This window comes from Primulina tabacum, chromosome 13 (genome assembly GCF_025594145.1).
Source record: "Primulina tabacum isolate GXHZ01 chromosome 13, ASM2559414v2, whole genome shotgun sequence".
Taxonomy (NCBI): domain Eukaryota; kingdom Viridiplantae; phylum Streptophyta; class Magnoliopsida; order Lamiales; family Gesneriaceae; genus Primulina; species Primulina tabacum.
This window is the reverse complement of record NC_134562.1, coordinates 36,002,338-36,018,558: the sequence shown is the minus strand read 5'-3', so window position 1 is coordinate 36,018,558 and position 16,221 is coordinate 36,002,338. Positions and strand designations below refer to the sequence as shown.

At 35.3% G+C, this 16,221-nt stretch overlaps 3 protein-coding genes and 1 pseudogene across 3 annotated transcripts; 1 reads left to right on the top strand and 3 right to left on the bottom strand.

Annotated features, from left to right (window-relative positions):
* Positions 1-193: 193 nt before the first annotated feature.
* Positions 194-2,852, bottom strand: LOC142522256 (cytochrome P450 CYP72A219-like; annotated as a pseudogene).
* Positions 2,853-3,922: 1,070 nt separating this feature from the next.
* LOC142522427 (large ribosomal subunit protein eL20z-like) lies at positions 3,923-5,852 on the bottom strand. The gene is made up of 4 exons (XM_075625811.1): positions 5,589-5,852; positions 4,984-5,059; positions 4,686-4,803; positions 3,923-4,194 (listed from the first exon to the last, which is right to left on the bottom strand). Exons 1-4 carry the CDS (start codon positions 5,782-5,784, stop codon positions 4,144-4,146), a joined length of 441 nt encoding a protein of 146 aa, XP_075481926.1. The 5' UTR covers positions 5,785-5,852; the 3' UTR covers positions 3,923-4,143.
* Positions 5,853-7,387: 1,535 nt separating this feature from the next.
* LOC142522083 (uncharacterized) lies at positions 7,388-8,248 on the top strand. Its single transcript, XM_075625241.1, has one exon. The coding sequence runs from the start codon at positions 7,388-7,390 to the stop codon at positions 8,246-8,248; it is 861 nt and encodes a 286-aa protein (XP_075481356.1).
* Positions 8,249-13,777: 5,529 nt separating this feature from the next.
* LOC142522428 (DNA-directed RNA polymerases II, IV and V subunit 12) lies at positions 13,778-15,812 on the bottom strand. Its single transcript, XM_075625812.1, has 3 exons — positions 15,630-15,812; positions 15,419-15,511; positions 13,778-13,963 (listed from the first exon to the last, which is right to left on the bottom strand). Exons 1-3 carry the CDS (start codon positions 15,667-15,669, stop codon positions 13,941-13,943), a joined length of 156 nt encoding a protein of 51 aa, XP_075481927.1. The 5' UTR covers positions 15,670-15,812; the 3' UTR covers positions 13,778-13,940.
* Between the last annotated feature and the right edge of the window lie 409 nt (positions 15,813-16,221).

The window sequence follows — 16,221 nt, the reverse complement described above, 5'->3', positions numbered from 1 at the left end:
AATTTGTAACAGAACTTGTAAAACTGTTTTATATGTAGCATAATCCAATGATAATTGTGTAATCTATTTAGTTTTATTTTTGCCTTTGCACTGTTAGTATCATTACATAATGCTGAATGGATTAGTACCTCCAACGATTTTGTAGCATATATTTATATTTTATATCCACAAAAATTCAGAATATTTATTGCAGCCGTAATTTGTAACTGGAAAACAATAATACAAATCCAAGAATGTGAAAAAGAATAACATGATAAAGAATCTCTAGTTAGAGATTTTGCAGGATCAGAGGAACACCATGCTGTGGCTGGAGAGTGATAATTGAGAATGGAGCATGCTTGTAAGAGGCCGACAGCTCGAATTTGAAGCGTCGTAATATCATCGCCATAGCTATTTTGGCCTCAATCATCGAAAAGTTTTGGCCGATACAGACTCGAGGACCAGAGCTGAATGGTATATAGGAGAAATGTTTTGTGTTTGCTGCGCTTGAAATTCCTTCCGAAAATCTCTGTGGTTTGAATACGTTGGCGTCATCTCCCCATATCTTGGGATCGCGGTGGAGTAATCCAATCAGAAGGGTCAACTGCACCCCCAATGGCAGATTCATGTTCCCAGTTTAGCATTCTTTGCGGGTGCTCGAACGATAATGGGAACGGATGGGTACAACCTTAGAACCTCTTGGAGAATCATGGTTACCTACAAGTGTAGAGTTTATGCATATGTATATGCACACATTTCTTCCTTTCTTGTTACACTAGATTGTATGCGAGCAGGATTACGACCAAGAAAACTTTTAGTTCTAAATCTTTACTAGTGAATTGCATCCAAACTAATGTAATATGAGGAGCTAAAAAGAAATGTAGCATAGAATAAGATTGAAGCTATGAAAAAATAAGCATCTTACAATTTTAAGTTGGTTCAGTCCATCAAAAGTAGGTTCCTTCCTTCCAAAAACTTGCAAAACCTCGTCTCTCGCGGAAACCTGCCAATCCTGGTGTTTGCTCAGCAATATCATCGTCCACACCAGCAAATTAGAAGTGGTCTCCGACCCGGCAAAGTAGAACAGCTTGCACTCTTCGATAACATCTTCAATACTCATTCCCATGTTATTGTTTCCATGTTCTTGAATTTCTTTTAAATTAGATTCCATTAAAATACCCACTAAGTCGTTGTTGAAGCTTTCTCCTCTTTCTGTTGCCTTCTGTCTTTGGTTGATAATTCCTTTTAGCAAGGAATGGATTTCTCTGACTACTGATTTCGTTCTTCTATTTGTTTTGGTTGGAAAATGTCTGCCAAGTGTTGACCCCACTATTAATCTTGGGAACGGGTTGCTACTTGAAAACCAATGCCTCGAGGGGCTAATTATCAAAATACCTCCCAAATAATAAATTACCTCCATCCTGGGATAAAAGAGAACTGCATGAGTTTGAGAGCAAGTTTAACTTGTTCCTTCTGAAGCTCAAATATATTTCTACCTTCTCCATGACTACTTCCAAATGCAGTCCGAGAAATCACTTCGCCGGATAAGTCTTCAATATAAGGCCAGACATCAATCTCACTCGTGCTTTTTTCAACACCAGAAGCCAATGCTTCCCATTTCTCTATCATGCGAGAACAACTCAGACACATTGCCTCTATCACACTCTGCAGAATAGAAACTCGAATTCGACATCAGAAAGCAGGAAAAAAGGTTCATACTTCTTGAAAATTCTTAAGAACCTAGGTGGGACTAGTGTTTTTTGCGCAACTATGGTGGTCTAGTAAAAAAAGGTTAGATGCATGTATCATTTACCTTCAACTTCTCCATACGGAAGGCCGGATTGATGATTTTCCTATGTTTCACCCATTTCTCATCCTCGAGATAAAGAAGTCCTCCCACAATTGTTTCACCAATAGGGTCTGGAACTGGCTTGTGAAATACCTTAGGTTTTGTTAGAATCCCATTTATGAGCTCAGGATCAGCGATATTCAATCTCGGTGAAGGTCCAAACCATACAATAGAACTTTGGCCTGATTTTGATTAATCAAATGAAATACATATCAAATCTTAGGAATTAGGCCATATATGGGTTGTATGAGCAAAACCTATCTGAAAAGAACGGAAGCCTAACATAAAAGATCTGTTTTTCGGATCAAAGAACCATCAAAAGTTGCTTGTATATATAGTTCATGTGAGTCATTCATACGAAATATTACCCTACTTGGCAATGATTTTGTGGTAATATGGAAACACATGAGATGAAATATCATTGGAAAAATCGATGGATTTGGGCTGCTCTTGTTTCATGGCGGTGATGAAGTCTTTCATATCTCCTAGTAAAACCCTGTATTGATTCCCATTGATCCCTTGTTTCCTCAAGAATTTCTCCAGCCTCTTGGGCTTAAACCAAACCCAATTCAGTACTCTCACAGCTAGTATTGTGAATGACACTACAATGATGGAGATGATGATTGAGCTTGGTTTCACATCCATTTGCTACCTTTCTTTCTCCAGATAATTTTGTTCTGATTTAAACAATTGCCGTTTCAATATGAATCTCTTGTTTTTTTTCAAGATTTTTTCCTATTTAAAGAATCACTCTTGGTTTCTTCCAAAATAGATTGGTTGATTTGATGTAGAATCTGCAGTAAGAAGGCACCAAATGGTGGACGGTTCAAGCTAGTCTTTTAGTCTTAAGTTCTTTGCTAAAAGCTGGTATCTATAGCGGCTGTTTTGTATTGGATACTTTTAGGAGTTTATTTCTCCCATAATTTTTCCTTATCAGTTCTCATGTTTCATAATCGTGTTACCCACACACAAAAAGACGAGTAAATGAATGGCATGCTATGTATAGTATATTATTCTTGGATTCTTGTATAAATATTGTCTAGCCGAACGCCCGTCTCATAATTTTTAAAATTAAAATCGAACATTTCAAGAAATTTTTGGGTTCATTAAGAAACCATGTGCCAGCTACATGATCATACCAACACAAGATAAATCTGGATGAGAAATTTCCCTTAAAAGACTCGTGTATTTCTTTATAAAAATGAAAACAAAAGGAGATAATGTGAATGATCAAGAAATAAAAAATTTATATCAAGTAAATTAGAGAAAAGATGGATTGATCTAGATATGAATTCAACCTGTGGATGAGAGTGATCACATAGACAGGATCCCTGGTCCTCTAAGTCTCGTTACAGTGTCCGGGCTAAACTGTGAGCCCGGGCTAAGGTTTTGCATAATAGATTGGAAAAGCAATCGGGCATTTCATTTGGAGCCGGTTATTTTTTGAAGGATCTCATTTTCAAGCTACCAAGCCAAGGGGTGCGTTAAGTCCGTCAATATACATCTTATCCATTGCATTTTTTTATAAGTACGATGAAAATTTGTACTTCAATGTGGATATTTTTTACACACAAACTCTTGAGACTATTTTACAGATCAATTTTGTGAGACGAATATTCTATTTGGATCATTATACGAAAAATATTACTTTTTATTGTAAATATGAAAAAAATTGACATATTTTACGAATAAAGATGCGATACTAAAAATATTCACCCTTAGAATAGAAATACACTCAATTTTTAATTAAATACATGTATATATAAATATCGTACACGTTTCTCTTTCTGTTTCATTATTTATACTAAAAAGAAAAAGCATCGGCTCGAGTTCGGCTTCAATCTTAACTTGACGTTAAGTTCCAACTTGAGCTCAAGTTAAATTTTGAGTTCGAACTCACGAAGTTGTGCCAAACTCACTCAAATGCTACTTATCTGCACCCAAATGGGGAGGGGGCTAGTGGCAGCCCCACACGCTAACCTTAACGCGGCTGACTCCCATGTTCTCCTTACTGGTCGGTCAGCTGAAGAGACTATCTGGAGTTCCGTGTCCGATGAAATACACAACTTAGCATACTAAGGATTGATGAACAAATTTGACACATAATCCATTTTTTACTATTCAAGATCGTAAGGCACAGTGAAGATACTAAAGCAGTTAATACATACAACATGATAGGTGGCTTTCAAAGACCAATAACACAATGATAAAATTATCCCATAACTTGAACAAAAAATATACAACAAGCTTCCTCTATGTAGATGTTTGCGACTACATTCGCCCGTTCTTCACCTTGTCTCTTTGTTTGTGTGGCACTAGGTGACCCTTGTAAGGCCAAAGATTGCCGCAATCGCAGCCAGAACAGCCTGCACAGGAACACAAAAAAAAAGGGTTCTAGATAAACATGCTCGAGCAAAGCCAAAGTTTACTCACCGACTTCAAGAACTCGGAGAATGGGTAGGGGCGCAGAGCCACACTCATCCCTCCCACTCAAAAAAAGTTAAAAAATATATGCACAGTTTCCCTAAAAATACAAGCTTTACCTGCCACATCCAAAGAACCATCGAGTCGCTCCCCTCAACTCGTGTCGCCTCCCTCCTTCCAAATAACCCTAGATCTACCCCCAGAGGGGTTCTTATGATTCATGTCACTCATTGCATCTCATACATTTGTTTATTTTCAATTCAGAGGCTTAGGAACCCAAGGCTAAAGGCATTGTTTTACATGTTTTATGTAATCATCTATGTGCAAGCATAAATATACACACACGCATACAGATATAGACACACACACACACATATATATATATATAGACACACACAGATATAGAGAGAGACCATTGAGGATAAGTACTTACAGCAATTGTGCAAGCTACATAACCGGGTTTCTCACGAGGGTCAATATTTCTGGAACACATGAGAATTATTGCCGCGATATACCATGGTATTGCAGCAAGGAAGAAACCAATAATGAAGCTGAAAGAAAAGAATGTACACTCATGGGCAACAATAACAGTCAGGGATTAATTTGATGGTAAAATTGAATCATCTGAAAGATATGAAATCATATAACGAATTTCTGATGAAGATTGTTTGACATGATAATAGTTTCAATTTTGTCATGGAATTCTAAAGTTTAAGTGACTAATGACTTACCAGAACCAGCCAATGCCACAACCACAGCACGGAAGACGGTGCTCTCTAACAGACCTCCCTTCTACAACAGCGTAGCCTGTTCTTACACGGAAATGCTTGTCGTAAATCACAAATTTATGTCGACACAAACATGATAAAGCGAATCGCTAAATTCAAAACAATGCAGGCTTATGGTTAGCATATAAAGTAGTTCCATTAAATCAGAACGTGATTAACCAAGGAAACAGCGCGTCACATTCCAATTTTAAATAATAAAAAGCCAATATCAAATAGGTTCTAAGAACCCAAAAATGAATAATATCCTACAAGATCTGGAAGTGTATGCGATGCTAGATCCAACTATCAATTTAAACATATACAAAACCCATCGATCCATCTAATTTCAAAAATCCCAAATCGAAAATCAATGAAAATCCATTTTGTTCATTTAAAATTTCGACTCACGCACAGCTCATTTTGGGATTCAAAATTTCAGCCATTCAATGATCTGACTAGAACACGCATAAAAATTATAACTTTCTTGATGGGCTAATCCTAAAAAACCAAGAGGAAAATCTCGTTTCCTCCTTATCCATAAATTAACATGTGCTCAAATAATTTCATACCCGGAACAGTTTGATAACCACGATCATAATATTGAGACTGTGTTGAGGGAGGAGACCCAGATGCACCCGGAGGCGGAACCGGCTGAGGGAAGCCGAAGGCCGTCGGCGGAGGGTGGTTGACCACGCCCTGAAAGGTTCCGTAGTATGGAGGTGGTTCCTCAGTTTGGTGCTGACTCTCCTTTTTGTCTTTACTCATGATTGATCTTTCCCTTTCCTCGACAAAGAGAGAAGCGATAATCGATCGGTGGATTGCGCTTAATTCATTTTTAGATTTATATTATGGATTTATTTTTGTTTGTTTCATCCATCATAACCAAGACCCGATGGGCCACCATCTCAAGACCCATCCTTTGGCCCATAAAAAGTCATTGGTCTTACTATGCTGAGGCCCGCATCCAAATAATATTGGCCCATTAGAGCATTACTAAGTAAAATGATTTTGTTTGTCGGCCTCAATGAATACTTCTTTTTTAATGAGATCAAAGATCACATAAATCTTCGAACTTAATACAATAGTCTAAGGGCTACAAATAACGTTAGTCAGATAAACTAATATTTTTTGTGCACACAAATAGTTGATACAATATATATTTATATATTTCAATTCATATTTTCATTTTTTATCGTTTAAACTAAAATGAACAAAGTATTACTTATATACACTATCTAAATAATACATAAACCCTGGAAATGTTAATGGATGGACAAAAAATATTATTTATTTTATTTAAAATTTGTGCAGGCGAATAATCTGGTGTGTGGGTTGTTAGTATATATTAATTATAGAGGAGATAATAAATGGTGTTGATTATTTTAAGTTTGATTTTCCCTTCCAATACTTTTTTGGTAAGTATGTCGCACATGATTTGTCCACTGCACTTTTTCTGACTAACCATCCTGGGTTTCTTACAACATAAAAAAAATATGCATTTACCCTCACGTGTTAAATGTTATTTGCCAAATCTCGACCACCTTATTTCATTTTTCATGACCTCCATGTATATAACTGCTATTTGATTGACTAAAAATATATATATTTTACAAATATTGAGTTTTTTTTTGAGACGGTCTCAAGGATCTATATTAATGAAACGGGTTGACTCGAGTCATTAAAAAATAATAGTTTTGATATAAAAATTATTATTTTTCATTTTTCATGCGGGCTGTGTCACAAAGTTTCTTCTACAAACATATATGCAATACACATGCTTATACACACACTCGCACGCACAGATCAACGTACACAGATTCCTCAAGTTCGATTAATTAGTAATTAGCTTTTTACACATTTTCCATTTGTTGATTCTTTTTTGAACATATTGTTTCATTATTTTATATATTTTCATTTACCTTTTTTGGGGTTTTTTTTTGGTGTAGTTGTTCGCATACATTATATTGGCAGCCGGAGCTAGCAGTATCTGCGGAGGTGGTGTACTTAGCATATAAAGGCTGTTGAGATTTGTTTATTCTAGATGTTAGGTTGCGTTAGTGGTTAGTTACCACTTAGTCAATAAATCCCTACTGTTAAGGGATAGTTATTTGTTTGTTTTAGTCTTACCACGTTTCTAGGATCTGATAAAACGTGGGCTGTTATTTTTTCTTGTTTTTATCAATGCTTGCTTTGTAAGGCTATAAGATAGCCGAGTTTACTCTTCAATAAGATAAGGAAAGTTTACTCCAAAATTTCCTGATCATTTCATAAGTTTTTCCAATTCTTAACATTTGGTATCAGAGCCTCATCACAGGCCTGATTAAAATTAGAAGCAGCAGTCTTCTATGAGTATAGTGGTTAAAGTCATATGGCAGAAAGTTCTTTTGTGCAGCCAGCAATTCCGAAGTTTGATGGGCATTATGATCATTGGGCAATGCTTATGGAAAATTTCTTGCGTTCTAAGGAGTATTGGGGATTGGTGGAGAATGAGATTCCTGCAGCAGCAGAAGATCTCACAGATGCTCAGAGGAAAAACATTGAAGATCAGAAGTTGAAAGATTTGAAAGCAAAGAACTATCTATTTCAAGCAATAGATCGTTCGGTCCTGGAGACAATCCTCAACAAGGATACAACAAAGAATATATGGGATTCTTTGAAGCAGAAGTATCAAGGTACAACACAAGTAAAGCGTGCTCACTTACAAGCTCTTCGGAAAGAGTTTGAAATTCTTCACATGAAAACAGGAGAATCTGTGAATGAGTATTTTGCTCGGACCCTTGCCATAGCCAACAAGATGAAAGCAAATGGTGAGAACAAAGGAGATGTTGCAGTAGTTGAAAAGATTTTACGATCCATGACTCCAAAGTTTGATTATGTTGTGTGTTCCATTGAAGAGTCTAAAAATATAGACATATTAACCATTGATGAGTTGCAAAGCAGCCTGTTTGTGCATGAACAACGCATGAGGTCTCATGAGGAAGAAGAACATGCTTTGAAGATTAGTCATGGAGATCAACTTGGAGGAAGGGGTCGAGGACGTGGAAGTTTTAGAGGAAGAGGAAGGGGACGAGGCAGACAAAGTTTTGACAAGGCCACAGTGGAGTGCTATTCCTGTCATAAGCTTGGACATTTTCAATGGGAATGTCCAAGCAAAGAGAAGGAAGCCAACTATGTTGAGACTGAAGAAGAGATGTTACTGATGGCTTGTGTTGATAAGGCAAATGGATAAGATATGTGGTTCCTTGACTCAGGATGTAGCAATCACATGTGTGGAAAGAAAGAGTACTTCTCAGATTTTGATGAAAGTTTCAGAGTCTCTGTGAAGCTGGGGAACAACTCAAGTATGGTGGTAATGGGAAAGGGCAATGTAAGACTACAGGTTAATGGAAGAATACAGATTATCACAGAAGTATTTTATGTGCCGGAGCTGAAGAACAATTTACTAAGTATTGGGCAATTGCAAGAAAGGGGGCTTAATATTCTGTTTCAAGGGAAAAAATGCAAAGTGTTTCATCCTGAGAAAGGTTTGATAATGGAAACGAAGATGGCTTCAAATCGAATGTTCATACTGTATGCTATATCTCAGCCTATAGCATCTACTTGTTTCAACACAATCACTGAAGATATGGTGCAACTTTGGCATCATAGATATGGACACTTGAGCTTTAAGGGCTTAAAGACTCTTCAACAGAAGAAGATGGTGAATGGTTTACCACAGTTTAAGTCTCCCTCAAGGCTATGTAAGGCTTGTTTAGTTGGAAAGCAACAAAGGATCTCATTTCCAAAGAAAAGCACCTGGAGAGCTTCACAAATTCTTCAACTAGTGCATGCTGATATTTGTGGACCAATCAAGCCCATCTCAAATGGCAAGAAGATGTATTTAATTACTTTCACTGATGACTTTAGTAGAAAAACATGGGTTTATTTTTTGATAGAAAAGTCAGAAGCCTTAGCTGTCTTTATGAGTTTTAAAATACACGTTGAGAAGGAGACAAACTCGTTCATTAGAGTATTACGTATTGATCGAGGAGGGGAGTTCACATCACAAATGTTCATCAATTTTTGTAATGTAAATGGCATACGAAGACAATTGACAGCTGCCTACACACCACAACAGAATGGAGTTGCAGAACGGAAAAATAGAACTATTATGAATATGGTTCGGAGTATGATTTTTGAAAAGCAACTTCCAAAAATTTTCTGGCCTGAAGCAGTAAATTGGACTGTGCATATCTTGAATCGAAGCCCAACAGTGGCAGTGAAAAACAAGACACCAGAAGAAGCTTGGAGCGGCGTTAAGCCTTCAGTTGAGCATTTTCGAGTTTTTGGATGTGTCTCCCATATTCATGTGCCTGACAGTAACAGAACTAAGCTCGATGATAAAAGCTTAAGTTGTGTTTTGTCGGGAGTTAGTGAGGAGTCCAAGGCTTACAGGCTTTATGATCCAGTTTCAAAAAAAATTGTAATAAGTAGGGATGTTGTATTCGAAGAAGACAAGAATTGGGATTGGGATAAGAAATATGCAGAATCCATTGTGTGTGACTTGGAATGTGGTGATAGTAAGGAGGACGCAACTGTGTTTGCTGACAATGAAGAGGGGAGCGATTCTGAATCTGATTCTGAAGCTAATGCAGATGCAGCTGAAGAGAGTTTTTCCTCAGATTCCTTGACCGAAGAAAGCTCTCCTAGCTCACATGAAGGGAGGAATAAGAGACCACCAATCTGGATGAGAGACTATGAAACAGGGGAAGGCATTTCTGAAGAAGAATATGAAGCTCATTTGACCATGCTTTCCACTACTGATCCTATTCATTTTGAAGATGCTGTGAAGAGTAAGAAATGGAAGAGAGCCATGGATTTAGAAATGGAAGCAATAAACAATAATGATACGTGGGAATTGACAGAGTTACCTAAAGGAGCAAAGAAGGTTGGAGTGAAATGGATTTATAAGACCAAGTTTAATGAAAATGGAGAAGTTGATAAATACAAGGCTAGACTTGTAGCAAAGGGGTATACTCAGCAATATGGGGTAGACTATACTGAAGTATTTGCACCTGTGGCACGCATGGAGACAATTCGATTGGTGATAGCACTTGCAGCTCAAAGAGGGTGGACTATCTATCAGTTAGATGTGAAGTCTGCATTTTTACATGGTAAGCTGAATGAAGTGGTGTTTGTGGAGCAACCTTGTGGTTATGAGCAAAAAAAAAATGAACAAAATGTCTACAAGTTAAAGAAGGCACTCTATGGGCTTAAGCAAGCACCACGTGCATGGTACAGCCGTATAGAGGCCTATTTCATGAAAGAAGGCTTTGAGAAGTGTCAATATGAGTTTACTTTGTTCATCAAAACAAGCACAGAAAGCAAAGTATTAATTGTAAGTCTCTACGTTGATGATCTTATTTTTACTGGGAATGATGAATCAATGTTTACAAAATTTAAAAATTCCATGAAGCATGAGTTTGACATGACAGATCTTGGTAAGATGAGGTATTTCCTTGGTCTTGAAGTTTTGCAAAAATCTGATGGTATTTTTATAAGTCAAAAGAAATATGCTTTAGAGGTGCTGCAACGGTTTAGAATGGACAAAAGTAATTCAGTCCATAATCCTATTGTTCCTAGATTTAAGCTTGTGAAGGATGAAGGTGGAGTCAAGGTGGACAAGACTTACTATAAACAGATTGTGGGTAGTCTCATGTATCTGACAGCTACTCGACCTGACATTATGTTTGTGGTGAGTCTTATTAGTAGATATATGGAGAATCCTACTGAGTTTCATTTACAGGTAGCAAAAAAGGTGCTGAGATATTTGAAAGGGACAACTGATTTTGGAATTTTCTATAAGAAGGGAGGAGATGATGAACTTGCTGTGTACACTGATAGTGACTATGCTGGAGATTTGGAAGACAGAAAGAGTACTTCATGCTATGTGTTTTTATTGAGTTCAGGAGCAGTATCCTGGTCATCAAGAAAACAACCAATAGTAAGTCTATCTACCACAGAGTCAGAGTTTATTGCTGCAACTTCGTGTGCATGCCAAGCAGTATGGTTGAAGAAGGTGTTGGGAAAGCTGAGTCAGAATCAAGGCAAAACAACTATTATTCACTGTGATAGTAGTTCAGCAATCAAACTCTCAAAGAACCCAGTAATGCATGATCGTAGTAAGCACATTGATGTACGTTTCCATTTTCTTCGAGAGCTCACAAAAGCTGGTACGGTGGAGCTGGTGCATTGTGGGACACAAGAACAGTTGGCTGATATAATGACTAAACCACTCAAGCTGAATGTTTTCGTGAACCTGCGAGAGCTACTGAGAGTTTGTTCTGAGATGGATATAAACTGAGTGCTTATAACATTCAGTTTAAGGGAGAAAATGTTGAGATTTGTTTATTCTAGATGTTAGGTTGCGTTAGTGGTTAGTTACCACTTAGTCAATAAATCCGTACTATTAAGGGATAGTTATTTGTTTGTTTTAGTCTTACCACGTTTCTAGGATCTAATAAAACGTGGGCTGTTATTTTTTCTTGTTTTTATCAATGCTTGCTTTGTAAGGCTATAAGATAGCCGAGTTTACTCTTCAATAAGATAAGGAAAGTTTACTCCAAAATTTCCTGATCATTTCATAAGTTTTTCTAATTCTTAACAAAGGCGATGCATACCTGATATGGAGTGACGCTTGCGGCACGTACGACGGTTTCCGCCTTATGTACAGGCTCTTCACCAAATATGAAGCACCCGTTGCATAGTTGTAACCAAGGGATCGATCAGCTGAGACTGCCATGGATAAAACTTGGTCAATGGGGCGTACCTTGATCCATGGAAATTTGCTTGTAAATCATGTATGAATGAAGAAATCATATCTTTAAGTTCTCGTTCAATTCTTGTCAAATCTATATTACAATACGTTTTCTATTTTTTTAATCATGTTATGATCCAATTATAATCTTAGTGTACTAATTTCTACTTTTTTCGATTTTAGTCTTTTCATCGAAGCGTTACCAACATTACCGTAGTGCCGGAAAATGATGAATTGTTACTAAGAATGATGATGTGTCATCGAAAAATTACTTATGTTAACAATTCGATAAAAAATACATGTATTGAATTGATCGATAATAAAAACAAAAATGAAAAATATATAACACATGAGACAAAAAATGTAATTTTCTCATAATATGTGCCGATTGATCATAGGAGGGTTGACAACATAATTTATTTTTATTTTTATAAGTAACGTGATTTTATAAAAACTTGAGAAATTTTCCCCTTCGTTTCGAATACTGAGGTTATATCTCTACATGCTTATAACTGTTTAATCGGTTTTTGAATGTTAGAAACGTGTTTAATTGTAGGATATTAATTTGAAGAACACAACCAATATCACAAAGATAGAGCAATTTATAATCCCAATTGCAATTAAAAAAAAAAAAGTATTTGAACTGACTTTTTACCCATTTTATTTTTTTTTAAAGATGATGTGTTACCTGTTTGGCTGTTTTGTGTTTAAAGCATCGCATGGTATGGGTTAAATTTGATCGAATGGTGGGGAAGTGGAAACTTTCATAAAAAAAAGGGAGAAGTAGGTTGCAAGCGACCAAGTCAAGTCACACGTAAATAATTTGTCAACCATTTGTTCATAGCTCGACTTGAGTTTGATTTGACTTGAGTCAAGTTCAATTGTTTTAATTATTTCAAATTGAGTAACTATATATTTTTGAGATATATAACTTAGTCTATTTTTGTCGATATAACTACAAATTTTAAATTCTGACCTAAATTTTTTTTCGATTCCAAGCTTTATTATGCTACAAAGTTTTCAAATTTTTTGAACACAAATTCAAATAGTTAGATATTTTTATGAGAGAAAGCTCAAACTTGAAATTAGATATTCGATTTAGATCAATTCAAAGTTTATGTATCGACTAGAAGACAGGTGTGCAGCCAAGGGAAAATATAAAGATGACAACAATAACTCACCAATCATGTCCTCAAGGAGATATAAATGTGACAATAATAACCAGAAGTCACCAATCATGTCATCCTTGATGAAAGCACGACGTAAGATAAAAAGGAATTTATTAAAAGCAATTATTTTACTAATATGTACTTAAATAATATTTTTTTTACACCTTTTACCCTTTGTATCAGTTTTTTTTTTTAAAAAAAATAAAATAAAATAAAATAAATTTAGGATAATATTTGTAAGAGGCACTTGTATTCTGACGCCTCTTCTTGTTATTTAGATAATACAATTAGATATCGTTTCATTTGTTATATTATTTATTTATATTTTTATCAAATCTAATCTCATATTTGATGCATTTTATTATTTTTTCATCTACCAATCATTTATCTTACTCCAATAAAATCATCAATCATTTATCTCACATCAATTAAATCATTGAATTGAAATTTTAATATTACCCTTAATAAATAATATTATAAATATTTTATTAATATTTTCAAAAAACAAAAAATGATATTATATTATCTCAAATTTAATCATATTAATCCATCAAATCAAACATTATATTATATATCATTTTTATATATTTTATCATTAAAAAATATTACTTATCTCAATATTATTTGTCTCATAACACGAACCAAACGGTACTTTAGGATTGCAGGAGGGATGATGGGTACCTACCCAATCCCACCCCCAATTTCATCCCTTCTCCAAAACTTTGAACCTTTTGGGTGAATCAACAGTTTCAGTCGAGTTTTAAGACTAGATAATTAATAATTTAACAAATGATGAAAAATAACTAGCACGAAGATCCCCAATAAGAGAACTGTTTACGGATTCAAATATTTTACAGTAGTAAAGAAACCGTTGATACAATCACCAGAAAAATAATGTTCTAAGATTAATTTCAGGTGCGGTTAAAATAACGAGAGTTGAGTTGCTTCATCCAACTTCAACGAGCTTCATATTGGACAACTGCATGGATTGGACAGAAACGGAGTAACCATATAAAAATCTGAGAGAAACAATCACTGAAACAGTATATTAATTACAAATGGAAAAATATCACCAGGATATAATAGCCCATTGAAATGTTATTCCCTCATAACAACATTTAGACCAGAAACAAGGACGGGAAAGGGGTGTATGATGCTGAGATTGGGAAAGGGAAGTTTGATTTAAAGGGGAAGGGGGGATCTGTGCCAGTAAAATGGAAAAGGGGTGTATGATGCTGAGATTGATGATAGCTCTGAAATGAGGAATCACAGCTTCTTGGGAAGAGAATGATATAGTGAAGAGGATATTAAGAGGAGAAGACACAATTTACCTTCCAAAGGAAACAAGTAAAATCGCACAACAAAGAATCACTTCTCAACCGGATCAACTCATTCAACACTTCAGCAAGCAATTTGTGAAAGCATAAAACAGTTAATTTTCACAGAAAGCTCCTCAATGAATTTAAGGATATGAAAAAAGCAAGAAGCGTAAAAAGATCAACCATTTCGTGGAGAGCATTTGAACAATTGCAGCAATGGAATGCAAAAATTGCATCAAGACTCGGGCTAAAATTTCATTTATAAAGAATAAAGATAAAGATTTCAACTAGCTAAGCTTTTGCAAGGTATAATAAATTTGCATCAAGGTTCAATTTTATCCAAAACACGGTTCACAGAACTCCACGGAAATATTCACAGCATAGCCTCCTTTATTGTTCCCAAAACATACCAACAAAAAGAAGAGTATAAACAATACTTTTACCAATTTCTTCCCCATAAATCACCTCTATATTCACCATCTCAACACAAATATCAAAGTTCAACTCTCATTGCATAACATTCAACAATATTATCGTTCTTAATAAACATCAGTGGAAACACTAAAAAATCAATTACAGTTTGTTACAAAACACAAATAAATAGTGTTTTCAAGCAGGTTCAATTGAATTTGAATTTGAAAATCATCGAACCAAAGCCATGCTGAAACATGTTCAAAAGGTTAAAATTATTTTAAACAATAGCACATTGCAAAATTTCAATATGTTTATACTAGTTTATAAAAATATTTAAAAATTCACAAGCTCACATGTTCAAACCATAGGAAAATCTATCTGGAAAGAGCTCAATATTAAGCTCAAACAAAAATAGGGAAGACTCAGCGTGACTCAATCAGAAAATAAATTAGCATTCGATCATCAAGCTGTGATCAAAACTAGCACAAATTTGAATAAAAATATTCAAGTGTCACTCAGGTCAACTAGCTCGATCATAATGCTAATGGAACATTACAATTCAGATGAAAATATTAAAATTCACATTATAAAATTCGATAAAGAAGATTAATCAACGGACAAAATAGAATCCAACATACAGAAAGTGTTTAACGATAAAATTATATATTTGAAGTTCATCATATTGGGTTCAAAAGAATTACTTCTGCGTGTGCGTTTCTTGTAAAGAATACGGTAACCGCATTCACGGCACTGAATCACGTCCCCTGGCTTCAGAGTGTTCTCTTGGCCGCAATCTGCAATCCTCAATTCAACTTCATCATAAATACAAAAAACACACACACACAGAGAGAATTGAACGCATAAAGAACCTATCAACATGAACGCAGGTAACAGCAATAGAATAATCAGTACCTCCACAGATATAGCTAACTGGTTCCGATTGAGGATCCATTTGGAGTGACGATCAAAGACGATGAACGCTTTAGGGTTTGAATCGTTGATGGGGGACGGAGGTTTAATTCGCACTGGCCAATTTCAATTACCCCTCGTATATTTCATTCACCGCGATAAATAAATATAATAAATTATTATTACTTTAAAGTTAATTGTTTTGAGAAATGTATTATTTTGGCATATTCGAACCTTAATTAAGGTAGAGAGGATGTGCATCAATTCGGGAAACCGAATTTTTTTCTATCAAAAATCGGTTCAATAAATTTGGTTTTAAATTTTTATTAAAAAGAATATCATTTAAATCGGTTTGATTTTGGTTATATTATGAAAAATTAATTTAACCAATTCAGCGATTTACTGCACATATTTAATTTAAATTATATTTAGCCATAGGAAAGAAGTTATATATGAACGTTTTTTTTCTTGGGCATGGAGAAAAGGATCTTTAGCCATGGAAATTGACTACAAAATAAATTTTTTTTCTAAGAGTAAATATTTTGTAAGAAGATCTCACGTACGTATCCGTAAGATAAATACGCATGACTCATTT